General features: G+C 29.9%; 2 protein-coding genes and 1 long non-coding RNA gene across 19 annotated transcripts; 1 reads left to right on the forward strand and 2 right to left on the reverse strand.

Annotated features, from left to right (window-relative positions):
* Positions 1 to 34: 34 nt before the first annotated feature.
* On the reverse strand, positions 35 to 5,180 carry LOC127150092 (cyclic nucleotide-gated ion channel 1-like). The gene is made up of 2 exons (XM_051086958.1): positions 5,085 to 5,180; positions 35 to 506 (listed from the first exon to the last, which is right to left on the reverse strand). Exons 1-2 carry the CDS (start codon positions 5,111 to 5,113, stop codon positions 119 to 121), a joined length of 417 nt encoding a protein of 138 aa, XP_050942915.1. The 5' UTR covers positions 5,114 to 5,180; the 3' UTR covers positions 35 to 118.
* A 12,717-nt stretch (positions 5,181 to 17,897) lies between these two features.
* Positions 17,898 to 23,306, forward strand: LOC103484152 (uncharacterized). 15 transcript variants are annotated; one of them, XR_007822103.1, is made up of 8 exons: positions 17,904 to 18,320; positions 20,117 to 20,586; positions 20,680 to 20,887; positions 20,971 to 21,077; positions 21,167 to 21,246; positions 22,104 to 22,328; positions 22,469 to 22,555; positions 22,654 to 23,306. XR_007822103.1 is itself a non-coding variant. In XM_051086959.1 (3 exons), the coding sequence occupies exons 1-3, from the start codon at positions 22,233 to 22,235 to the stop codon at positions 22,855 to 22,857; spliced, it is 387 nt and encodes a 128-aa protein (XP_050942916.1). In that variant the 5' UTR covers positions 21,253 to 22,232; the 3' UTR covers positions 22,858 to 23,306. The 15 variants fall into 15 exon arrangements, 1 of the variants encoding a protein (XP_050942916.1); XR_007822102.1 differs by having other exon boundaries at positions 17,906 to 18,320; positions 20,971 to 21,060; XR_007822101.1 differs by having other exon boundaries at positions 17,907 to 18,320; positions 20,971 to 21,060; positions 21,140 to 21,246.
* Positions 23,307 to 23,655: 349 nt separating this feature from the next.
* On the reverse strand, positions 23,656 to 26,197 carry LOC103484154 (uncharacterized). 3 transcript variants are annotated; one of them, XR_007822109.1, is made up of 3 exons: positions 24,931 to 26,043; positions 24,004 to 24,277; positions 23,656 to 23,917 (listed from the first exon to the last, which is right to left on the reverse strand). It is a non-coding gene; the product is annotated as an uncharacterized LOC103484154 (long non-coding RNA). The 3 variants fall into 3 exon arrangements; XR_007822110.1 differs by lacking the exon at positions 23,656 to 23,917 and having other exon boundaries at positions 23,919 to 24,277; positions 24,931 to 25,714; positions 25,911 to 26,050; XR_007822108.1 differs by lacking the exon at positions 23,656 to 23,917 and having other exon boundaries at positions 23,919 to 24,277; positions 24,931 to 26,197.
* Positions 26,198 to 26,924: the final 727 nt, after the last annotated feature.

Genomic DNA, 26,924 nt, shown 5'->3' on the forward strand with positions numbered 1-26,924 from the left:
GAATTAACTATAAATGAAGCTCAAAAGTGTTATGAGTATGCCAATAAAAATGAATTAGCACTGGAGCGTACTCCAAAAATAGATGGGGTTTGATCCAAAATAGACAATGGTATAAGAATCACATAAAGTATTGAAGAAGAACCTGTGGAAAGGGAAGCAAAGCCAAGAAGTCGACAAGGACATTCATCCATGGAACTCTTTTGCTAACATCGGCAAGGCGTCCGAAGAAAGTCAAAGGAGCATTTGCATTCATTTTAGAATTAGGACATAATTCAAGTATCGAACTTGAGCAGACCTTATAGGCAACTTCGAGTAGAAGGATGAAATCTGTCACCGACCTGGCCCCGCTTTCTTGATCTTTTTTGTCCACAGCGAAGCATTTTTTCTGATCGTCTATGTAGTACATGTAGAAGAATAAAACGTCGAGGCAAATAGCTGTTATAGATGAAATGAGAAACCCAAATCGTAGTACAATGTTTCTGTGTTCTTGATCTTCCGAGTTTGTCCTGCATGTAAATCATATAACAACACGAATTCATCTTCAACCATGAAGAAAGAAAGGAGTTTGGTTCACAAACTTTCCAAGTTCAATTTAAATGGGCGTTTTACCGTGTTCAACATTTTAATTAGTCCTCCACCTAATGTTGGGTGTAAGGAATATATGTAGAAGGGGGGCAAATACAGACGGTTTTGATTGCAAATATCATTTGATGGATATAGATATTAGGGATGTATATAAATTTGGTTGGGCTAGATTAAAAGAAAATTTTGGACCAACTTAAATATCTGGGTCAGCAAAAAATGAATCCTTACAGGTTCAATATGCAAGGGTCAACCCAAGCTAACTAAAAAATTCGGGTTGATTTAGCAGGTTGGTTTTTTTCTTAGGGTTTAGGGAGTGTCGACCAATGTGGGATAGGAAACCAAAACAGCCTTTGTGTTCTTCTACAGATTGACTAAGAAATGAATGCCCAAGCCAAAAGTGATGGAGGAGCTACTGTTATTAAACTCGGGACAACCTTAGCTCGAGATCATACTACATAATACTTATATTCTTTAGCTCGAGGCCATCTCGGGGCCACGATTGGCCTGAGAATTTCAACTTTTTAATAAAAAATGCACTATGTCAGTGACACACTATGCCGAGAGAGATGAGAAATTTCATTTATTATAAATAAATAAATATATGTATACATACTTACGTACATATATGCATACATAGACACATACGCACATAAATGTATATACATAGACACATACGCACATATATGTATATACATAGACACATACGCACATATATGTATATACATACATACGTACCTATATATATAACCGGTCGGGTTGGGTCAACCCAATAACCTCGCTCAATTTTTTTTTTCAATTTTCTAACCCAACTCAACCCTTACAGTTTGAGTTGGGAATTGGATTTTAAATGTCAGAGATAATTATTGTGGTTAAAGTGCATGATAATTGATATCTCAACCCTTACGGTTTGAGTTAGGATTCGATTTTAAATTTTAGAGATAATTAATGTGGTTTAAGAGCATCATAATTGATATCTGAAAGTTAAATATTTGTGTTCAGTTCAATAATTAGTAAAATTAATTAATTATTTAACTAAATATTACGGATGAATTAAATTTAACCTAAAATAATTTTTTTGTTAATTGGTTACTTAGTTAATAGAATAAAAGGATGCATGACAAAAACAATTAGAAAAAAATAGCTCATAGCACATCTTTTTGCATATTACAAATATGACAAGTAATCAGATATATTAAAGGGCTATCTGCTTTTAAATTTACTACTTTTGCAAACACCACTAAAATAAAAATAAAATAATATCTTTAAACTAAACATACTTGATTACTAAAAATAATTAATTTAATATAAATTAATTAGAATATTAATAATTAACTATAATACTTCATAGTAAACTGTTATGGATAAAAAAAAAAATTATTTTGCTATATGTTATAAATAATTTCAATATTTTACGATTTTTTAAAATGTCCATAATTTATATTATATGGTTAAGATAACACAAAATATTAATTCTAAAAATATTACTTGAATTTTATTAGGTCTAAATAATATAATTATATTTAATAATAATTAAAATTAATAGTAAATAAATATTTTATGTTAAGGGGTCTTTTCAAAAATATAAATTTCAAAAATATAAAAAGGCGCCAAAATATTTACACCCTATAAAACAATTTCAAAAATGTAAAGGGCCTAGAGGCCCACATGTAAAATGTCAAAAATACCCCATCAACCATGCCGTCAACAACGCGTGCCTAATAATTTTGCGATCGTTTAGATTTAGTTATTGTTTGATACTAGATCGTTTAGATATGACTACAACGCGATCATTTAGATATGACTACTATTTATACGCGATTTTTTAGATATGGCTATAACGCGAATGTTTAGATATGACTACAATTTCTACGCGATTGTTTAGATATGGCTACAATTTATCTTTTCAATTTCATCGTTTAATTTTGTTGCACGATCATTTAGATTTTTTTTAGACGATCGTTTACTTTTTTAGACTATCGTTTACTTTTTTAGACGATCATTTACTTTTTTACACAATCGTTTACTTTTTTTTACACGAACGTTTACATTTGGCTAGTCTAATCAAATGATTTTTTTTCAAGATTATTTATACACTATCTTTTATTTTTTTTACAATTGCTTATGTTTTTTAAACGATCATTTACATTTGGCTACTCCATTCTAATTTTTTTTCAAGATTCTTTATACACAATCTTTTATTTTTTTCTACATGATCTTTTACTTTTTTACACGATTGTTTACATTTGGCTACTCCAATCTAAATGATTTTTTTCAAGATTCTTTATACACGATCGTTTACATTTTGCTACTCCAATCTAAATAATTTTTTTTCAAGATTCTTTATATACGATCTTTTAGATTTTGCTATTTTTTCTTTGTACACAGTCATGTACACAATCATTTAGATTTGGTTACTCAAATGTAAACAACGTAAAAAAAGGAAAAGAAGAAAGACGATAGAAAGAAATCGCAAAAAGAAGAGGAAAAGTAGAAAAACAACGGAAAGAAATTGAAGCGAAAAAAAAAAAGAAGAGTAAAAGAAGAAAAACAATTGAAAGATTAAACGACGTAAATAAAGAATTAAAAAATAAGAAAGATGATGGAAAGAAATCGCAGAAAAAAAAAAAAGAAAGAAGAAACACGAAATCGCAGGGAAAGAAAGACGAAATCGCGAGAAAGATGGGGAAGATGAAATAATAGGAGAAAGACAAATCGTGAGGAAGAAAAGAAAGATGGAAAGACAAACCTAGAATATTTAAAAAATGACTAATTTTATGGACTTTGTTACACGAGCCGTAAATATGTCGGTGCTTTGTTACATTTACACAAGTTTTCCTTATGTTAATTTATTAATTAACTAAGCTATATTTTGGTTGTTTATCTTCTAGACATGAAAATCTCATTGGTAATGGAAAATCCATATTAGATGGGTTTTAAAGTCCCCCATATAATAATATATATATGGTGAATTTTAAAATGTGAAATTATGTTAAACAAAGAGAGAATTAAATGGTTGTCTAAAATCCCATGGGAAAACCTGCAAAACGAAACGACCCTTAAGAGGTAGAATTTTTTCCACAGAGGGGAGAGAGAAATTTGAAAAAGAAAAGAAATGGAAACCGGACAAATTAAAAAAATCCCATATTTTTGCATAACTTTTTTTCAACTTATACATGCATATTTTATTTTCAACTCTATAAAACGCAGGGATGAAACACACATAGTTCCGACTAGTAAATATAAGTTTATCCACTACTCACTACTTTGTAAAATAATACTAAATATTTACTATTTACTATTTACTATTTAAAATGAATGAAAAATATTGCATTCAAATTCAAATTTCACTTTGAATATTCATGTTTTAAAAATTTTTACAACCTATAACGCACGGGCTTTTAACGTATCTAAATGAGGGGGTGGGATTGAAATCCTCGTTGGTGTACTTAGTTAGAACTCAAGAGACATATTTCTTAAAGAAATACACTATTTTTAAGAAAATAAAAGGGGTTTTTTCAAAAGTAGAATAAATCGTCAAAGTATTTATATAATATAGAATAATTTCGAAAACGAAAAAAGCCCTGAAGCCTATCGTGTAAAATACCAAAAATGTTCAGTTAATCATGTGTGCGTAATATATTTGCTATACTATCGTTTAAATTTAGCTATTTTGATATTTTTTGGTACACGATCGTTTAATTTGGTTATGTTTAAATTTGGTTACATGATAGTTTAGGTTTGGCTAAACGATTATTTTTAATTCTTTTGTTACATGATCGTTTATTATTTTCTACACAATTGTTTAGATTTGTTTACACGATCGTTTAGATTTGGCTAAATGGTTTTTTTAATTCTTTTGCTGCACGATCGTTTAGATTTATTTACTCGATGATATGTTTTTTACACGATCGCTTACATTTGGCTAATCCAATCTAAATGATTTTTTTTCAAGATTCTTTATACACAATATTTTAGATTTTGTTATTTTTTGTACACGGTCTGTTTATATTTGGTTACCCACATTTAAACGACGTAAAAAATTAATCAAAAAATAAGAAAGATGATATAAACAAATCGCAGTGGAAAAAAAATGGGGAAAAGAAGAAAGATGATGAAAAGATTAAACAACGTAAAAAAAGAATCAGAAAGTAAGAAAGACGAAATCGAAGCAGAAAAAAAAAGGAAAAGAAGAAAGACAATGAATCGTAGCAAGGAGAAAGACGATGAAAGAATCGCAGCGAGGAAAATAAGAAAAGCGGAAGGGCGAACATGAACTATTTTAAAAATGGCTAATTACATAGACTTTGTTATAGACTTTGTTGTAGATGGTAAATAGTTTGGTATTTTATTACCTTTATTAAAATTTTCTGAAAGAAAAATAGTATTTTGAATAAAAGAAAATGAAATACTGCCTAATACCAAATAATTCAAACAAGTAAAGATTGTAAGTTTGAAATACATTTAGAGAAACAAAAACGAAAACAAAAAAAAAAACCAACCTGGAAATAATATTGTTTTCATTGGCCATTTACTACAACTCTTGAGAACTTCAATTCTCGGAGATAACTCAAGAATATAATTCCCCCAATTTGAAAGTATCGAACGAATATATGTTTTGATCATTATAGACTGCCATTTATATATGGGCGGTACATCACCTTAATCCATGATTATTTTAAATTGTTATAACTAACAACTTTGGTATTCTGACTTTTATTATATATATATATAATTTGTTTCCGATGAAATGAGATAATTGTATATTTAGTTAATTTTTAATTGACTAAGAATGTTACAAGTTTTCTAAGCCTTTTAATTTTTCGTAATTACACCTGTATCCACGTGGTTTAAGAATTGGTCAATAATAATAATAATAATATCTCATGTGGTCATTTTGAAAATAATAATACTTCAAATAAAATACTACACTAAAATAATAATACTTCAAATAATATCTCACACACGCACACACGCGCACGCACGCCCGCACGCATGCACACAAAATATGATATAAACGATCGTATTAACTATGATAAGCGATCGTTTAGATCATATCCAAACGATCATGTAGTTATTTTTTACTATGATAAGCGATCGTTTAGGTCATATCCAAACGATCATGTAGTTATTTTTAAACGATGGAAAAATGACGATTGTATTGACTATGATAAGCGATCGTTTAGATCATATCCAAACGATCATGTAGTTATTTTTAAACGATGAGAAAATGACTTCAAAACGATCGTATTGATTATGATAAGCGATCGTTTAGATCATATCCAAACGATCATGTAGTTATTTTTAAACGATGGGAAAAGGGCTTTAAAACTAAACAATCGTGTTGACTTAGTAAGCGATTGTTTAAATCATATCCACACAATCGTATAGTTATTTGAATTTATGTATGTTGAAATCAATTTTAAACTTTACAAACATTATGAATGAAAAGAAAAGCAATACAACCCGACAACCCAACCCAACTCATATATTTATCGGTTGGGTTGGGAAATTAATTTGGGTTGCCAACCCAACCAACCTGAAAATATGGGTTGGGTTGAAAATATCTCCCAACTCAACTCAATCTAACCCATTTACACTCCTAGTTTGAAATATTGAGGTCTCAATTTTATAGAAATATTCATATCAATGAAAATTTAAAATATATATATATAGATATATGGAAATTAAGGGATGAAGTTGTTATAATCAATTAATGAAACTTCCATTGAGACTTAATTAGATTATGATTGTCATTTTTAATCACAATTTCTATAAAGTCCTACAACATTTAGACGTCCGTTGTAAATGGATGTGTAAATAATGATACAAGAGCATAATTTAAAACAAATGGAAAATTAATTATATCATAAAATAATATAAAGTTTAGAAATATTTTGTAGTGAAGTGATGTGAAAATTTCATGAGGAAGTTTGGATGATGTTAAAAATAATATAAGTTTTTTTTCCCTTTTTGTGGTATTTTGCAAAATAAATTACTTTAAAAATTAAAGTTTTGAGTAAAAAATAAAGCTAGAAATTTGAGAAAACATAACACATAGAAAAACCAAATCCTTCAACAAAAATTATATTTGTGCGTAAAATTATAGAAATTTCAATATGTAACAAGAACCGTAAAGTTTAAAAATAAAATTGATACAGACTAATATAATTAATCATAAAACTTGAAATTTTCTTGAAATTTTATTGAAATGGAAAGAGAGAATATATCAAATTATTCTCGAAAATTTGAAATTTTTTCGTAATTAGAGGGAAAAAAATTTCTCCCAATTAAAATTTTGAGCGCTTTGAAATCTTGAAATTTTAAGATTTTGATGGAAATCTTACACTAGTTTTGATTAGGTACTACAGGATACCAGTTGGGATATGATCATCTTAATTAGTGGCTTGAAGTGTTTTTCTCGATGCAAGAAGGTGAAAATTTTTTAAGCAATGACAATATGCTCCAGGTTGGTGAGTACTTCTTCTTCTAATATCTCAAATGTGGAGGTTGATGTTGATTATTTTGGAGGTCGTAAATTTGTTAAATGATTTGATTTTGTCAACTATACAAAAATCTTTTTCTTTTGATGTTCAATTGGATGTTGCCCTCTTTCATGGTCACTCAAAATAAGGTGACTCACACTTTGTTATATGTAAAACTAGATCAAAAATCTAGAATTTTTCAAACTCGTTTTTGTGAGGAGTGTTTGCTTTGCCCATGATTTGAGATTTAATCACGTAGTTTGTTCGAATTTTCCTTTTTAAGTTGCTTAACTTTTTTAAAAAAAAAACAAAAAATAAGTTATCATAGTAATATAAAGAAATAAATAATAGGTGTTTTGTCCTCAACATCAATTTTGTCTCCTTTTAACTTTCTGAATTTTCAATATGCCCCTTTGGCCTTCTCCTTCGTTGTCCATACCAAGAAAACGACCCCAACACCCAAAACCAACTAAGACTCTTTTCTTGGAATCTTATATATTAGATTTTGTTCTATAAGTATTTGATTTTTACTTATAATATTTTTGGGTTTTAACTACTAAAGCCTACTTGTTATAGATCGGACCCAATGTTGTCAAAATTTTCATAAATATTTTAGTGAGCTTTAATTTTACACAAATGTAGAACCCAAATGACCAAACAACCCACATTTATTATTAATAATATGTTAAAGAAATAGAAAAATGAAATAAGGAGAGTTGACTATTAATTATTTAATATATTTACTTTCATTTAATTTTTTTATTTAATTTTAAGATTGTTATTTATTAAATATCATATGTAAATATAGTATATAATTAATTCAATTATGGTAAGATTCTAATCAAAATTTCTCCTCAATTATTTTTCCTCCAAGATTTTAGTCAAAATTTCTTTCTCTCTCACTGTTTGATCTCTCTCTCACTTTCCAATCTCTCTCTCCGTCCATTTTTTCTTATTCTGTTCTTCTTCAAGTTTTTCACTAAGTACATATTTGTTTCATATTATTGATTTTGTTTATGAAATTGTGAATTATAGTATGTCGGTCAAAATTTTCAATGAAGTTTTCTGATTAAGAAATTTAATAGTGAAGGAAGTATAGAGATCACGTACTTTCTTTCCGTTTTGCATTGTTTTTCATATATTGAAAGTTAATTTGATAAATTGTTACAGTGACAGAAACTGATTTCGGTTTAAATAGAACAATATATACCTGTACATATTTTAAATAATACTACACAGTATATAATTATATTACATCCATTTTCGATGAGTGAATATTTGTTTTATATACACCACATATTTTAACCATTTCAACGTATATCTAAAAGTATGATGGACATAATATATGATATATTATAACGTATATAGTGGTTTTTTCAACAATTTCGACAACTACTTTAGTTACAGTGTATCAGAAATTTTAGTGAAAGACGATATGTCTTTTCAAGAATTATGAAATAGTCTATTACAACGAATATCTGAAAGTATGATAGACATAATATTTGACATATTATACCCTATATGATGTATATTATTCAGTCTCTTTATGATTTATTTAAAGTGCTCTTTGTTTCCTTCTTTCTCTCCACTTGTTTTTTTCCTTTTTATTTTCTTTCTTTTTTAATTTATTTTCTTCTTTTCTTGTTCTATCTTCATGTACTCTCTTCCTTTTTCTTGATACCTACATTTTGATATAAAGTTTTACTTTCACACAACGTAAAATTTGTTGCAAAATTAAAATACAATGTAAAATATACGCACATACATTGTTATCTAATATTATGTTAAATATACATAATGATCTGTTTAAATCGAAAACAGTTCAGTCACCATAAGATTTTACAAATTAATTTCCAATATATGAAAATAAATGCAAAAGTGATGATATATAATAAGTATATATCATAAATTATTAATTACGTGGTATATATGAAAAACAATGCAAAACGAAAGAAAATGACGTAGTATATATACTTGACTGACCGTAAATATGAGTATATACTAATTTATTTAAACCAAAATTAGTTTCTGACACAATAAGAATTTATCAATTTAACATTCAATATATGAAAAACAATGCAAAATGGATGAAAATATAATGATTACATATCATGAATTAGTAAAGTATGTAGCTTATATGAAAAACAATGCAAAACGGAAGGAAATAAAGTAGCATATATACATCATTCACTGTAAATTTTCTTCATCCAAAATAATCATTGGCATATATAGTATAATTCATAATTTCATAAACATAATTATTAATTAATATGAAACAAACATACACTCACCGGAAAATTTGAAGGAGATGAATGGAATAAGAAATTATCGACAGGGAGAGAGATTGGCCAAAAAGAGAGATCGAAAGGAGAGAAATGAGACGAAGAAAGTGATGGTTATAGCGCCCTAATGATGTGCAATGAACATAAATTAAATAATTTTGTGGAAATTCTTTAATATATTCTTACCATAATTACCTCAATTTTATACCATATTTAAAATGGATATCTAATAAATGATGTCCTACAAATAAATAAAAATAAATATATTATTTATATAATACATTAAATAGGTAAGTCATAATAAATGTGATATAAAATAATTATGATATTATATTATAGGGTATTTTCAAAAATAAAAAAAGCGACAAAATATTTACATTCTATAGAACAATACCAAAAAAGGAAAAAACTTAAAGGACTACTGTGTAAAATACCAAAAATACCATGTTAACCACGCCGTCAATAACGCACGCGTAATATATTTGCTATCATTTAGATTTAGTTATTGTTTGATACGCGATCATTTAGATATTGCTACAATTTATACGCGATCATTTAGATATGACTACAATTTATATTTTCAATTTCATCGTTTAATTTTGTTATACGATCGTTTAAATTTGGTTACACGATCGTTTAGATTTGATCATTTAGATTTGGGCCCCAAATCTAAATGATTTTTTTTTTCAAAATTTGATACACGATTTTTTTAATTTTTTTGGTATACAATCATTTACCTTTTTTTACACGATCGTTTACTTTTTTTTACACAATCGTTTACATTTGGCTACTCCAATCCAAATGATTTTTTTCAAGATTCTTTATACACAATCTTTACTTTTTTTTTACACGATCGTTTACTTTTTATACACGATCGTTTACATTTGGCTACTCTTGTAAACCCGAGATTTCCCTAGGATCATTTTCTCTTGTCATCATAGTTGGGATTACTAAGCTAAAAGAAGAAAAAAAAAAGAGAGAGAAAAGAAAGGAAGTGGAATTGGACAGCAAGCCCACCACCGCAAGCCCATTTGTTTTTCAGCCCAATTTCATTTCTTTCCTCCATCATTTTCCATCCAAACTTTCAGAGCACTTTGAGCAGAGAGTGAAGGAAGAAGAAGAAGAAGAATTACGTGGTTTGAGGTTGAAGAAGATAGGAAAAAGTTCATGCAAAACCAGCCATTGCAGAATCTGGGTGCAACTGTCAACCTCTGGTTGTTTTGTTCGGTTTGAGCTATCTAGAAGGAACTAATAGGTGAGATTTGATTTTCTTGAAAGTTAGTTCATTTTCCAACAAATTTCATGAAGGAAGCTTGAGCTGAATAGTATGAGAAGTTAATGGTTTTTGAAATGGAAAACATAGCACAGGATTTTCGAGCAAACCAGGAGAATTTCTGGTGTTCTCTGATGCTTTGAGTATTCTGGAAGTGCACAAGTCGAATCAGAAGCTCTATCTAGTATGGTAAAAAGCTTATTCAATATCCTACAACTTTCATGAAGAGTTTGTGAGCTAAAAATGACTTTAAGTAGGGTTAATTGTAGGAGATAGATAAGGAGTGGTAGAGAACCTCGAATTCTGTATTGTCTGTGTTCGAGGCAATTCTGGACGAATTGGTTGAGAATCTCGTTTTCATTTCTTTAGGTAAGTTGTAGAGTGTTACAAAATGAAGAATTTTATGTGTATTTCATTAATTTTAGTTAAGTTTTGAGGAAGTTATGGGTGTTGGAAGTTAGGATATCGAATCTGGAAAATCTGGAAATGTGGGTTGTAATGTGATTCTTAATCTAATTGTTTAGAAATTCACGAGCATGGAAGGACAAAACCTATCTATGATTCTAATGCTCGGTTTTGGTTGTTGACAGGCCAAGAGGAAATAGGTCGAGTCTACAAACCGGGGAACTAGATAAGACTGTGAGTGACAAAACAACTTCAAAAATGTTATTAAACAGTTGTTCATAATTACATGTTTTACATGTTTTTCTATGAATGATGCATGTTTTTGTGAACGGTTTCAAACATGAGTTTTGAGCTTAGATTTTCTAATGAGGGTTATGTTCGAGCACGTGGCTAATGGCTTAATGAAAAGTAGTTGAAACGATATCTTTTAAAGTAAAGCATGTGTTAGCAAATATTGTATAATGATTTAAAGTTTTTCACGAGCAAACTGAATAAACTTGAGTTTTACAAAAGATAACGATAAACATGCATGTTTAAATGTTTTCTTGTGACTTCGCGGAGCTTTCCATTGATTACATGACTGAGATATTGAGCCTGAGGCTATATGGTACCGTGTGCTCACAGGTTATATTTCCGTTGTCGACGTTGAGTGTACTTCATGACAACGATGCTGTCGTGAGTGCTGGACGGGCCCCACTACGACAAAGACGATGGGAGTGCTGGGCGAGCCCCACTACATCTAGGACTAGTAAATGTTGGTTGTACTGGGCGTGTCCTACACCACGTAGATCGGTCATGTTAGTTAAAACATTTGATGTACTTGTTATGCTTTGTTAGATTTTTTTTTGATGAACTTGGAAGATATTTTAGAAAGCCTTATTTATAACACGTTTATGTTAAATGCTTTGTTTGAACATATTTATACGTCTAAAGGTTTATCACATGTTTCGACGTTTGTATTTAGAGTTTTAAATTTAGTCACTCACTGGGCCTCATAGCTCATTCTTTTCAAAATGTTTCCCACTTTTCAGGTAGAGAATGAGCTCCCGGTGCCTGATACACTGCCAACGTCTGCTGAAAGTTTCGAATCAAACTCCAGTACGTGGTTGGAGTTGTATTTTGAGTCTGTTCATGTTGAAATGTTTTGTAAGGTTTAAATAATATCGTCCTGGAGGTCGTGGTCATAAAACTCTAGTTGTATAGGTTTTGGTCGTGATGTTTATATCAGGTTATTTTACAAACCAAGTGATGTCATTGTATGTATGTTGGGAAGGTTTTCGTGGTTTCCTCTGTGTGGTGTTCCATGTTGAATATTCTATATCTAAGATTGGTATGTTTATCGGGCTTAACGTTCAGTAGGGTCAGCAGGGATCGTTAGAGGAGACGATGTCTGTTGGCTTCACGCCGTCTTTCGGGCTAAACAGCAGATGGTCTGGGAGGGGGTGTGACAACTCAAATCTAAATAATTTTTTTTTTCAAGATTCTTTATACATAATCTTTTTTTTTTTACACAATCATTTACATTTGGCTACTCCAATCTAAATGTTTTGTTTTCAAGATTCTTTATACACGACCTTTTAGATTTTGCTATTTTTTTTGTACACAGTCATTTAAATTTGGTTAACCAAATGTAAACGACGTAAAAAAAAGTAAAGTAAGAAAACGATGGAAAGAAATCGCAGCGAAAAAAAAAAAGAGGAAAAGTAGAAAGATGATGGAAAGAAATCGAAAAAAGAAGAGGAAAATAAGGAAGACAGATTAAATAAAGAATTGAAAAATAAGAAAGATGATAGAAAGAAATCGCAGGAAAAAAAAGAAGAGGAAATAAGAAAACGATGAAATAAATCGCAGAAAGAAATCGCAGAAGGAAGACGAAAGAAATCGCAGAAGGAAAATGAAAGAAATCGTAGGAGGAAGACGATTTCATTGTAAAAGGAGGAGAAGAAAGATGGAAGGACAAACCTGAAATCTTTAAAAAATGGCTAACTTTATGGGTTTTGTTATACATGCCATAAATAGTTTAGTAACGTGTTACATTTACGAAAGTTTTCCTATATTATGTATATTTTCAAAAATAAAGAATATTTATAATTAATGTGAGGGACAAAATGGTTAATAAAAAACTTAAAATTTTATTTAAGAAAATTAATGAAATTTTGAGGCATTTGTGTAAAATCAGTGTTTTTTCTAAAATTTTCTATATTTTTTAAAAATAAATTTATAAATACTTCTGTTACTTTTAGATTTATTTTTTCACGTACTTTTTACCCATAATTGAAAAAACAAGGTTAAAACTTGAAATTAGAAAAAGAAAAAAAGTAACTTTATTTTTCAAAATTTTGTTTTGCCAACTTGTCTCAAAATTCAACCATTTTATTTAAGAAACATGTACATCAATTATAAAGAATAGAAGTAAATAGACTTAATTTTCATAAAAAAGAAAAAGTTATAATAGCAGCATATGATTGATCTCTAAATTTATAAGATGTAGTTTGTTAGTTTTTTAGTTGAATTGGACTATAATTGTTGGTAGAGTTAAATTGGTAAGTTGAGATGGTGAGTTGAATTATATTATCATCATCAAGGGTATTTGCTATTTGGTGTTGTAATATCGTAATGTAATCTTTGTTTTGTGTTGCATGTTTTTGTTTGATTTTGTTTTCTTTAATTGTACAAATAAACATATTTTCCCTAAATGTTAGCATTTACTCAACTAAAAAGGTTGAACATATTTTACCATTTTCTACCTTGTAACCGAATCAACAAACTAGAGACATGCTTCACATTTTCTTAATCCTATGAGGGGAACATACGCAAAATAAATAAATAAATTATGTCAAAACAATTATTTAAGTTTGAGTTTAAAATTGATGCATAGTTTTGGGGTTAAAAATTGGTATAAGCGATAAAGATTGTAAAACAAAAATGATTTTCTTCCTGAGTCATTGGAAACATCGTAGGGAGAGGGTTAACTAACTCAACTTCATCAACATTTCAAATGGGTTTTTGAAATAATGTAATATTTTTAGTGGTAAGTTTAACAAATGTTTAAAAGGGTATTGAAAAGTTGATTAATTAATTTAAGATTTTAAATATATTACTTTGATGGGGATATGAATTAAAATGAAAAGTAATTAAGGATTGCAGCCATATATGTTCATGGTAGATTGTTCACTCCGAAGATATGGTCACATACATACATGAACTTTGAGTTCAAGACTTAAGACTTCAACAAAATTGAACTTCAACAATATTCAGAGAACATGTCAAAGACTCGGAGGAAAAGGTGTTTCATTGGAGAGGGAACATAAAAATCTTACCAATCAAAAATGCAAAGTTTTGTGGAAGGAAAGGAACCTTTTTCAGACATTGCTATGTTCTTGCAAGTCATGCATTGTTGTTGTTAGGTCCAATCTCGACATTGCTTCCTTTCCCTTTTTTTCTTCTTTGATTGGCATGTAATATGCGAGCAACAAATCTAGAGGCATGAACGGTTGTGGTGGCGGTTGTAGGTTGAGGATTCCTACTTACAACGACTATGCTTTTCTGAGATTCCTCTCTTTCACACTTATTCTTGAAGTAATGACGAAACACAACTTGTAAGACGAAAGCTGTAGCCACTTAATTTTATCATACTTTTTTTTAAAACATATTAATTGTGATAATGGTTAAGTTTTTTTTTATTTATTCACTTTGTTAAAAAAGAAAAAAAAGTAAAAAAAAATTAATAATATAAAATTTTATGATAATTTTTGTTATTATTATTATTTTTAAAATCTTTATTAAAAGGGAAAATAAGAAAACATTAATCAAAATATCTATCTTTAACAAAAAAAAAAATTAATTTCACTTTTGACTTATTTTTATCATTTTAGGAAAAAAAATATTTTATTTTATACAAAATTCCTTTAATTTGTCTATTTTGGATAAAATCTTTCGATATCATATTTTTACTAATTTAGAAAAAAGAAAATTAATAAAATTACATAATATCTAATATGATTTTATACTTATTAAATTTTCCTAATTTTATTAAATTTTTCTAATTTGTGGTGCACCTCATATTTATAAATAGGACCTTTGGTCATTTGGAAGAAAAGGGAGAAAAAATTGCTTTAAAGAAAATCTCTATGTATCAGAGAGAATCTCTACAAGAGGAAAAAGAAATTAGACCGTTTAGAGAATCACTAAAAAAAATTGAAGAAATCTATTTCTGGTTTTTTTTCATTTTATTTATTTATTTATTTGTCTTTTTTTCTTTACCCTAAATCTAATCTCCATAAACAAACTTAGTTGGAGGTTGTATTAGTTAGGGATTTATTCTCAATGATCCGCACCTCATACAACAAGCAATTTCTTCGGGATTGAATCCTTATTTTTATTCTTCTCTTATTTGAACGTAGAGAGAAAGAAAAAAAATGTATAAGGAAAATTCCTTCTTTCTTTTTGCTACCTTTCATATGTTATGCTAAAAAAAAAAGATTTAACATTTTTTTCTCTCTAAAAAAAATATAGAAAAAGAAAAAGTTAGAAGCAAAAAGTCTTATATTATTATTATTTTCGTGGTCATATTTATTATTATTATTATATATCTCTTTTCTTTTGAGGTGCCGCCACCCTTGTGTTTTTTTATTTTTAAAATTTTATATATATAATTTTTATTTATTTATTTAGTTTTTTATATTTATAATTTTTTTAACTTTTTATTAATATCATTATTATTTCATAATTTTTTTTATTTTTTAACTTAATTATTTTATTTCATAATTTTTTTTATTTTTTAACTTACCCTCATCCCTCTTATGTATTTCATTTAGTTCTTTTTTCTATTTTTCTTTTCTTTTCTTTTTTTCTCTTATTTTATTTATTGTTATTATGTGTCTTTCATTTTCTTTTCTTTTAACTTATTTTTCATTACTATCGTTATATTTAGTATATGCATGCATTAATATCCTAAATTGTTTGCCTAATTTATTGTATGGTATATTTGATTTGGTTTATAATGTGTTATTTCTATTTGACCTTCATTAAAAATTTCTTGAAAATTTTAAAATACTTTTAACCATACATGAATTTTGAAATCTTTTTAAAAAATTTCTCTTTAAACCATTTAAAATTTTTTTTTTTTTGCTTTAAAATTATTTCTTTTAAACTCAAAATTAAACATATATTTCATAAGGTTTACTAATCAACTTTTTTTTTAATAACCCATGTCGATTTCGCTCAAAAAAAATCCTACGATGGAATCTAGAAATTTCTGGGAATCCATTATTTCTAGATTTTTGAGGTGAGGAATCGAGTCCGAGATTTGATGCCAAGAAAAAATAAATTTGATCAATGTTTAAAAAAAAAAATTTATTCAAAGACTAGCCTATGATAGAATTTGAGAAATTGTAATAATTTCTCATTCTTTTAAGGTGAGGAATTTTTAGTCAAAGTAGTCTAATTAATTGGTGTATCCCACCTATTTTATGGAATCGTTGCTTTAAATATTGGAGAAGTGAGCAGACATATTTTTTATAAAAACATGAATTTTATTCTAGACATTAAATTTGGCCACCGTTTTCTAAACGGGTGTTACGGAGTACTAACACCTTTTCCGTATACAAATGACTCCCAAACTCAACTCTTTTCATAGACCAGATTTTATTTTAGTTAAAATGATTTACTTTATTTCGGTGTCTAATCACACCTTAAAAAAAATTGGTAGCAACTCCCTTTTTTGTTTTTAAAATTAAACTCTTTTTAAGGACGTCAGTTGCTCCCCTTGTCTTGGGTACGTGGCGACAAAAGTAGTCCAATGTTCTTTTCAGTTTGGATCATTTCTAAACTCTCGACGGATGAGCCTCCAGAATTGGTTAACAACATTCATCAAATCATTTGCACTTAAAACAAATGCTTCCACTTTGGTGTGTGTCTACAGTTTTGGTGGATATGGGAACAGTGGTTAATTGTGGATCTTTCAATACACAATTCAAGAGATCTTCTCCAAAAAAAATCACCTTTTGTAAGGCTTCCAGAAGAACCTGATGTTTCATCACTCCTACTGGAAATGGAAGAGATCCATAATTTGCCATGGATTATGAAGATCATCTCGTCTAGCGGTTCTCCTTCACGAACGATGAAGTTGCGCTCAATGTATAGCCTTGGCTTCAGATAACTACAGACGGCATCCAAAAACTTCTCGTCCATTTTTTGAAACATTGAGACCTTTACCACATATTACAACAATACCATGGAAGTTAGACACAAGATCACGAATGGAAACAAAAAGGAGAGTGAGAAACTTACACTTCTGATTGCACGTAAGCAAAGATGTCTTTTTGTGTCCCTTTTAAGGTCTTTAGGAAAATTATTGAGAATGTTAGCAACATCAACACCTCTAGTCTTTCGCCAATTAAACTTCTCGTATTGTTTGATCCGATTCCTTAGATCACACAGGAGAGAATGGTAGGTCATCCACGGTTCAATATCTTGCCCTTTCAATCTCATTTCCTCCATTCTAGCAATTATTGCCTGAAGATAAGTCTGTTTTGCAATCAAATTGCCATGTCAGGGTGTTACTATTGTTGCCTTTAAACCTTGTAAGAGCAATGCTAGTAGAATAGATATGGGGATATTAGTAGGTATTAAAGGTATATTAGTAATTAGTTTGGGAATTCGTTAGGTCGGTTGGTTAGAAAAATAAAGAGGGTGGTGAATGAAAAAGATAGCCATTATTTTGGTGAGTGATTTAAGGTATGAGAGAGATTTCAAGAGGATGGTCCAAGTACCCTCAACACTTGGTTTCTCATGTCGTTTGATTACCTTCCTACCTTTTGATACATTTGGGTTCTATCACCATGTTACTATGTAATGAAACATTTATTTCTAGATCATAAAATCATAGATGAATCTTAATTGGCACTGACCTGTAAATTTCCTATTAGAAGTGCAAACAATACCAGGCCAGAGATGGCAAAGTAAATTTTCCATATATCCTTCACTCCAACAATATGGGCTTTTAATTGGTTTGAAGGATAGAATGGGCTATTATTAAAAAGAAAAAAAAAAGGAGGGAAAACTGGCCGGCCCAAAATGAAAAAAGAAAAAGAGGGAAAAAAGCGGGAACTTCTCGTTTGGAGTCAAACGGAAGTCGATCTTAAGAAAGACCCTACTTAATCGCGATCTCTGTCGTTCGTCTCTTTACAGCCGACGGCGGTTCTCGACGACGACCGTTCAACAAAAAAACAAAGCAAAAAATCCCTCCCTCTCTCGAGAGCTGTTCAACCGACGACGACGACGTCTCTCCCGGTAAGTAACGTTCTCTATTTCTCAGCTTTCTCTATTTCATTGTTAAGATAGTGATAATGTTGGTGATTTCATTGTTTCTTTAGCTTAATACCCCAATAAAGTGTTGTTTGCGAGTCAAAATCATGTTGTGGACACAAGTTTGGGTTTAGGCTTTTATAAATAACCTCTCCTGTTACTTTCCTTTTTTTCTCACTAATCTTAAACACAATAGTTGGATTGCTTGTGGTTTCTATATGTATATATGTATTAAAATAAAAAATAATCAATAGTATTAAAATAAAAAAATAATCAATAGTTGTTGGCATATGAAATCGAATATGAACAATGAGAGGGGAAAAGTCTGAGTTTCTTTAAATATCTAGATTAAAGATGCAAAGGAGGCCACAGAGCAGAAGGGTTCATTGGATTTGATCTATTTAACAGAACATCTTTCAATTTTTTTGATATGTTTAACAATTGAGAATGGCAAAACAAGTTTGAATTTCCTATTTTTGTTGGTTTTAACTTGCTATTTGAAATTGGCATTGGGTTTTTTTAAAATGTTTGCATTCTACTTTAACTCTAGCACCTGTGAACAAATAGTATAACCTTACAAATCATTGTCAATTGAAAAAAAAGCAAAAAATACAACATGGGATGAAATGATGGTTGGTTCTTTTAAATCATTGATTTCTGGCTAACACTCTTCTTATCTTTTATCCTTAAATAGAAATAACTTTGCAAAGGTTCAAACACAAGATCTAAGGCACTTGGAACCGAAATTGAATACAAATCGCTTCTTGTACCACTTATTTATGAGTTTCATGGTAAAGACAGAATCACATAATTGGGATTGGGATTGGTATAGGGACTGGGACTTAGTTTCTTCATGAGACAGTTATGGGAGCCACACAATTTTCTTCTCTTCTCATCCTCAATAACTCTTTTTTAATATATATATATATATATAATTTCAGTTACTTTTGGACAATTAAAGGGTTGTTTTCTTTTATCAAAAATTTACTTTGGAGTCTATTTTTTTAAAATATTTAGTTGTTGTTGTTGTTGTAGCCAATTTCTTTAATCTAGATATTGCAAAAGGCCATGTTGCTTCCATCTGTTTGTTGATCATTATTGCTGCCTGATTTGTTCATTTGAGTTTGTGTGTTATTTCCTATCAAGGAAGTAGTTTATATTCATTCTAGTGGATGTTTATGATAATAGTAGGAATCGGACCATTTACTTTTTTAGAATGGCAAGTGGTTACGTTCTATTTTTGCTCTTTTAAATAAAGTACCTTTAAGTACAACTTTCTTTGGTCGTATATTAATGTTTTAGTTGTCGGTAGGTTTTGATGTTAGGAGACTTGAGTCAAGCATGAGTATTTAATCTTGATGTTTAGTCAAGTAGTTAGTTACTCTTTTTTTAACGACTTACTGTTACCCTTTTCTTCTCCTTACTTTTGATCTTTGCTTGTTGGTTATGGGGAGAATTTGTTCATTTGAGTTTGTTTACTATTTGCTATCAAGGAAGTAGTTTATATTCATTCTAGTGTATGTTTATGATAATAGTAGGAGTAGGAAAATTTGACTTTTTAGGCCTTTATTTGAAAGTATCATCATTAGAGTCGGATTCTTGATTGCACGAAGTCATAAATCCTAGTCTGTAATTGAGTTGCTTGGTAACCTTGTTGCTTTCTAGTTACTGAATTCTGAAATTGGAATGGCAAGTGGTTATGTTCTATTTCTTTGATATACCATATTGGAAGGTAACTATTTATCTTCATTTATTATGTCCAATTTTCATAATACCTGAAGGAGCAACCCTCACAATACTTGAAACTGAGCCACCGGATGATGGAGACAATCTTGATGGTACCCACACAACTCCGAGTTCACCTGTACCATTTGATTCACCAACATCTCGTACAAGAGGAGCTCTTCAAAGGTTAGCTTCTAAGGGTGTTGTTTCACCAATTATAGAGGTATCACAAGAAGTAGGTGAGGATCTAAACGAAGCTTAACCAAACCACACAACTCTTAGTTCATCTGTACTCACACAACTCCCAAAAAAGCGTAGAGGTCCTACAAAGATGAAAACCCTTGCAACTGAGGAGTGTGATGAAGTGAATATAACCTTTAATCAGTTTGAACAACCGATTGGTGAAGCTTCAGTTGGATTGTCCTCATTTCTAGGTCCACTTGTGAGAGAGGTAGTGCTTATGACTTTAAATGATTGGAGAAAATTGTCAACAAGATACAAGAAAATCTTATGGACATCAATTCAAGTAAGTACCTTTTTTTCTTCATTTTGCATAATTTGATTGATTATAGTATGTTTTATTAATCATACATACTTGGAATTATTTGGAATATTGTAGTTAAGATACAATGTGAAAGAAGATTGGCAAAGAAGATATTTTTTTCCAAAAGATGGGAAGATTGTGGAGAGTTGGAAAATCACGAATGGTGAAACAAATTCAATCAACCTCCAACAACAAAGAGCTTAGTAAAATGAAGTCATCCAATATACAATCTACGCAAGATTGGATGGACTTTGTGAAAGAAAAGAAGAGTGCACGGTTCAAGGTAAGTCAATGCAGCCATTTGTTTTAAAAGACACATATAAGTACAATTTATGTTTGATGATTAATCCATTTGTGTTTGATTAGGCTGAAAGTGCAAAGTTCAAATCAATGAAGAAGAGGCAACTTCCACATACATGTAGCTGTAAAGGTTATGCTCGACTGGCGGAAGATTTGGTATTCATTATTCTAAAGTAAAAATATAATGATGTTCTTAAATCTAATACTATATCTAACTACATTGCAATTTTTTAAGAAAAAAATTCTATGGACTTATCATTAGTAACAAGGGTCGCATTATGGACTAAAGCACCTAGGAAGAAAGATGGAACTCTCATTAACTCAGAAGTTGCAGAAACATTGGTAAAGTTGCAAATACTCTTTTATTCAATCAACTTAGAGTATGCTCCATTTTCTTCTCTGTTATGAATCTCCTTTAAGATGCAAACCACTTCCTATTTTCTACACTTTATTCTACATATAGCATTTTCTTTCTCGATTTTTGCATCATGTTAGAACCATTCAGCCGTGGGACCTAAAAAAGAAAAGAAATAAGTGTGTAGGATATGTAGGAACCATTCTTCTCTGATATGAATGTTTTGTTGTGTATATAGAGATAATGTTTGAAATATTGAATGTGTTGTTATGTATATGAGTTGAATGTGTTGTTATGTATATGAGCTGAATGTGTTGCTGTGTATATATGTCATTCATTCTTAATAGTCTTTCTTATGCTTCTTATGCACTATTTTCTTAGTCTTTCTTAGTATTATATTTGCTGGTACATGACCAATTGTTGTATACACTGCTGGGAGACTGTCTGAAATATTGTGTAATACTCTAATGTTGCTAGCAGTATTGAATGTATTGTTGTGTATATAGAGAGACTGTGTTGCTGTGTATATAAAGAGAATGTGTTGCTGTGAATATGAGCTGAATGCGATGCTATGAGTATGTTGTGTATTGAATGTATTGTTGTGTATATATGTTGTGTATATAAGTATGAACAGTTTAGAGACCTTTAAAGATGTGGGCGGGGGGGGTTGTGGAAAAGGAAACATCTAAAGATGTTTTCTTTCGTTGTTAATTTACGATGTGTTAATGTTTATTATGACTTTTTTAGAAACATTAGTAGTTGCCAATGTAAAAATAATTGACTTCATTTTTGTATTTACGCATTTATGTAATTTAAGAGCGTATCAATGAAATTGAAAATAAAGGGATAAACACTTCTTCAAAAGATGTGGCAAACAATGCAATAAGCAAGGTTCTTGGTCCTGATCGAAGTCATATTAGAGCATTTGGGTTTGGAGTCACTACATCGAACTTTTCTTTATTGTCTCAAAAAGATGACCATTATGCCAAACTTGAAAGAAAAGTATGAGAAGATGGAGGTTGAAATGACTCAAATGAGATCTTTAATATCTCACCTTCTTAAATCACAAGTATGAAGTTTCATTGCATACTTTAACATAGGTTTATATTCTTTATTTCTAATTGTCTAACTTTATTTCTAATTGTTAAACTTATTGTATACATTATTTTTCTATTTTATATACATTATTTTTCTATTTTATTACTTTAGTGTAATGGAAGCGACCAACTTTCTAATGCTACAAATGATCAAGTGGTTAACAATATTGCTACTAACCCGATTGGAACTTCACCTCCGGTAAGGTCTTTAATCGCTAATTTCTAATATTTTATTTCTATTTTTATAACTTGCTCATTCTGCTTAATATTGCATTTTATATTTCCTTGTTGGTGTAGAGTATTAATGACAACAATACTCTTCGCAAGTGCACATTGCAGATTGGGGTGGTACAGGAGAGGTGGTTGCTGAAGGTCGATGGTTCTCAAATGATCCTAAAGTTACTGTTCACCATGTTCCTCTCGGTCCTCATGCTGTTAGAGTTTACATGGACTTGCCAAAGAAGTCGGATGCAATTTTATGGAGACCTAACTCATAGATGACATACATTGAGGATGTTGTTGGAAGCACAGTTGCATGGCCTCTTGACAAAGTTATTTTAAGTATGTACATTCTTTAACTATTAACTTCTAGCTCGCTTTTTCAACTAAAATCATTTGTGTATAAACTTAGTTAGTCATTTAGTTTTGCTCATAATTTTTTTCTAGGTTGATGAAAGAACAATTGTACAAAGCCCAAGAATGTTATGACCAAGAATTGTACAAAGCCCTATTACCTTTTTGTAACTAATGAATAGTATAGGTTGATCATCATGCTGGATTAGATGATATATTAGTGACTATCTTTTATGTGAATACTTAACCATAGAAATAGCATTTTGTGCAGGGCATTATAAATCTTTTTAGTTGTATTTTGTGCAGGGCAATATGTAAGGATATTTTTTGTTACTTGACTTTTTATGTATGAGTCATGAACCATAGCATTTGAAATATATTTTCTTCACATAGGTGGGATGATTTTATACTTTGATGTTGGGAATGGAATATTGATATTTAAAAAAGTTTATTATAGATAAACTATGTGAAAATCCTACTTTATTAAAACTTTTATCTAAAGGTATGATTAAACGTTTAAACTTGTTAAAAAATGCTATTATAAACAATAAATAACAATTTATACTTGCTATAAAAAGTTTTTCATAACTCTAACCAGACACTATCATAAATAATATACATACAAAAAATGCTATTAAAAAAATGTTTTTATAGTCATTCTAAAATGCTATCAAAATGCACACTTTTCATAGCTTTCACAAGACACTATAAAAACGTTTTCATAGCTTTAAGAAAATGCTATCATAAATGATATAAATAGAAAATTGCTATTACAAAGTTGTTTTCATAATCTACATAAAACGCTATAAAAATGTACACTTTTTATAGCTTTGGAAAAACGCTTTTAAAAATCCAAACTTTTAATAACGTGGGCTGACACAACTTTTTTGTTAAACGCTATAAAATGTTTACGATAACATTTTTCGTCAGCTATCGTAGACCTTTTTTCCTGTAGTGCTTGCTAGTTTTGAGGCCTTGACCCAAAGAACTGAGAAAAGTAGAAGTGATAAAATATGTAAACGTATAGTAGGAATGGAGAACAAATACATAAAACATAGGCTTTTGAATATAGACCTTAGATTCTGCAGACCCCACCAACAACAATAAGAGAACTTCCATACTAAATCAGTCGAAGAGACAACGCCGAAATTCAAGGCATCATCAAATATTCCATAATCTAAAGCTGTTGTAACATTTGATGATGTTGTTCCAAAGCAAACATCATTTATGCATGATCTCTCAAAAGAGTTGTTATTCATCCGAGAGCAATATGGATGACTATGACACCTTATTTGCACGCAGATGCTTTACGCTCAACAGAAAACAAGTACCAAAAGGCTTCAAAGACCTGGAAGGAATAGATAGATACTGAGCTAAGATATGGGCAAAGGTACAGAAGTTTAGAAGACTAATGGCATGTTTGGGATACTGAGAACATGTTTGGAATGATTTTCTAAGTACTTAAAAAATATGTTTGAGTGCAAATAAAAAGTGTTTTTAGTCGGAACCTATTACACAACCAATGATTTTACACTTTCGAACAAAAATCCACATTACTTTCACTAAACAATTTAAAGTTGATAAGATAGATGGAAAAGCACAAGGACACGTTATTTCCAACGCCAAAGAAACTCATAATACTTAATAGGTTATTTTATAGTCTTTATAAGTATTCTCTGATTTGAGAAAAAGAAATAAACAATATTGAGACATAATGAACTCTTGTTATAAGAATAGAGTTTAAAACCGACTACACTATATCACTCAATGGAAAATAACTTTCCTACTTAGCGCCTAACTAACCTAAGAGAAAAAAATATCCACTTATAAGATCAATGCCAAATTTTTTAGTTTTGAATAATGTCGGTCTCACTTTTGAAAGCCTCTCAACTTAAGCTGCTTTTTGTGCTGAATACAGATGAGATGAATCCTTAAAGATAAGTAGCGATTAAACAATGGTATGCAAGAAAATAACAAGATAAAGATTGGCGATGAACTTACATGACTTGCAAGCATATACAGGAAGAGATTGAATACAGCCTTGACCCCAGCAGAGTCGGGCAAAATTCCAGAACTCCATCTAACTTTCTATAAGAATGAGTAAACTCGAGACACCCTTGGCAAAGACTGAAATATAAGGATAAATTTCAATGACCTTATAGCAATTAAAGGATAAACTTTTGTTCCTTGAGTGACTATTAGAACCACCACCTGCACACATGTTTTCTCACATGTCACTAGATAACATATATTACTTTAATGTTCCGAATACTATACTTAGGCAGAATAATAGTCCAAATTTGTAGGAGAGGAAGAACAGCAAGAACGTCAATGATAAAGTAAGATAAAAGATATCTTATAGCTAATGTGCAAAGTCTTCCACTATTTGCATCATTCGGAGCAGTATAACCAATAAGAAAATGAAAAACAATGAGAAGTATGAACCAAAATCAACAAGCGAACGTAAAACTACAACCATGACCATTAACTTATTGTCAAACTCGATACAGCTTTTCTCTTTATCCACTATTAGGATGTAACAGAACAAAGGGTCCAGTAAGGTCGCAATTACACACAACAACACAAGCACATCGTTCCACATATGAAGGAATAGCAGATTTCCTTCGATAGACTTTTTTATGGAGCTCAATCCTTTACTCTTGACTACATCAAAATGAATGTTTCCAAAACTAGTTAGTTTATCAGTAAGAGGCTCAAGTCTTGTTGACACCGATCTCACGGAATTCGTCAAGTGAATCTCTTCGTGGGAAGAAAGATTCTTAGCCTGATGTTCATGAGAGAAAGACTGAATCTTAAAAAACACAAGTAAAATAATCATTTATAAATACCTTGTCTAAGAAACACATGAACAAACATAAACAAACTTAGCAATATTATTTAATGAACTCAATTAACCCAAGAAATTTCCAAACAAAGAAGATAGTACACAAATGTATAGGAAAAACAGGAGGAGAACAAACTGTATGGCATCAGCTTCTACATTCGTAGCGAGGTGAGGACTTTGTTGGTGGATATAGAACGAATATCCTTATTGCATTTACGAGTAAACAAGTTGGGTGAAGCAAATACACGACTTCCTCGGCCATTAAAAGTAGTCTTCCTTGATTGGTTGTGCTGTGCCATTCAAGTTGTCGATGGCCCACTGGCCCTCTTTCTGTTCATTCAAATTTGGCTTTGATGTGAGAGAAAAGAATTATTGGGGATAAACTTTACCACATGTTTCTCATTCAAATATTATTACTGAATTCTTTCCTGATATTTTAATGTTTCGCTCTTTATCAAACAACATTTTAATTAATTTATTAATTAGTAGCAATTAGGATACAATTTTAAGCTCCAATCCTTATTTTCCCCCAAACATTTATTTAGGTGTTTTTTCTTTTCATTGTATTATCATACTTTTTGGCTATAATAATTTCCACGGAAATTCATTTATGGCTTTTTCTTGATTTGAAAAATTATTGGGTTTCTGCATAAGATTTTAATATTATTCATTGTTTTTTAGAGATGGTAAGTGTATATATGTTAAAGATCGATTTTCTGTGTTTAAGAATATGTTTATAAGTTATAAATAAATAAATAAATAAGTGTTTATCAATCTTTATAATGTCAATTCAACCTCACCAAAATTCACTTTATGCTTTACTACGATACTTTGATAGAAAAAATAAAGGAGATTTATTTTTAATAATGTATTTTTTAAAAATATTGTCAAAAATAGAGTAGAAGGGAAACTATTGACAAAAATTGAGTGATTTGGGCAAAGTCGTGTACTCGATAAGGAAGTCGTAGACGGAGTCCACGACTTCAATGTGTGGAGCCGACGTTTTTCTTCACATTATTTAATATATATATATATATATATATATATATATATATATATATATATATATATATATATATATATATATAATCATTAATACATATACATATATATATTTAATAATTAATATATATATATATATATTAAATAG

The sequence above is a fragment of the Cucumis melo genome, chromosome 6, assembly GCF_025177605.1.
Source record: "Cucumis melo cultivar AY chromosome 6, USDA_Cmelo_AY_1.0, whole genome shotgun sequence".
In the NCBI taxonomy this organism is placed as follows: Eukaryota; Viridiplantae; Streptophyta; class Magnoliopsida; order Cucurbitales; family Cucurbitaceae; genus Cucumis; species Cucumis melo.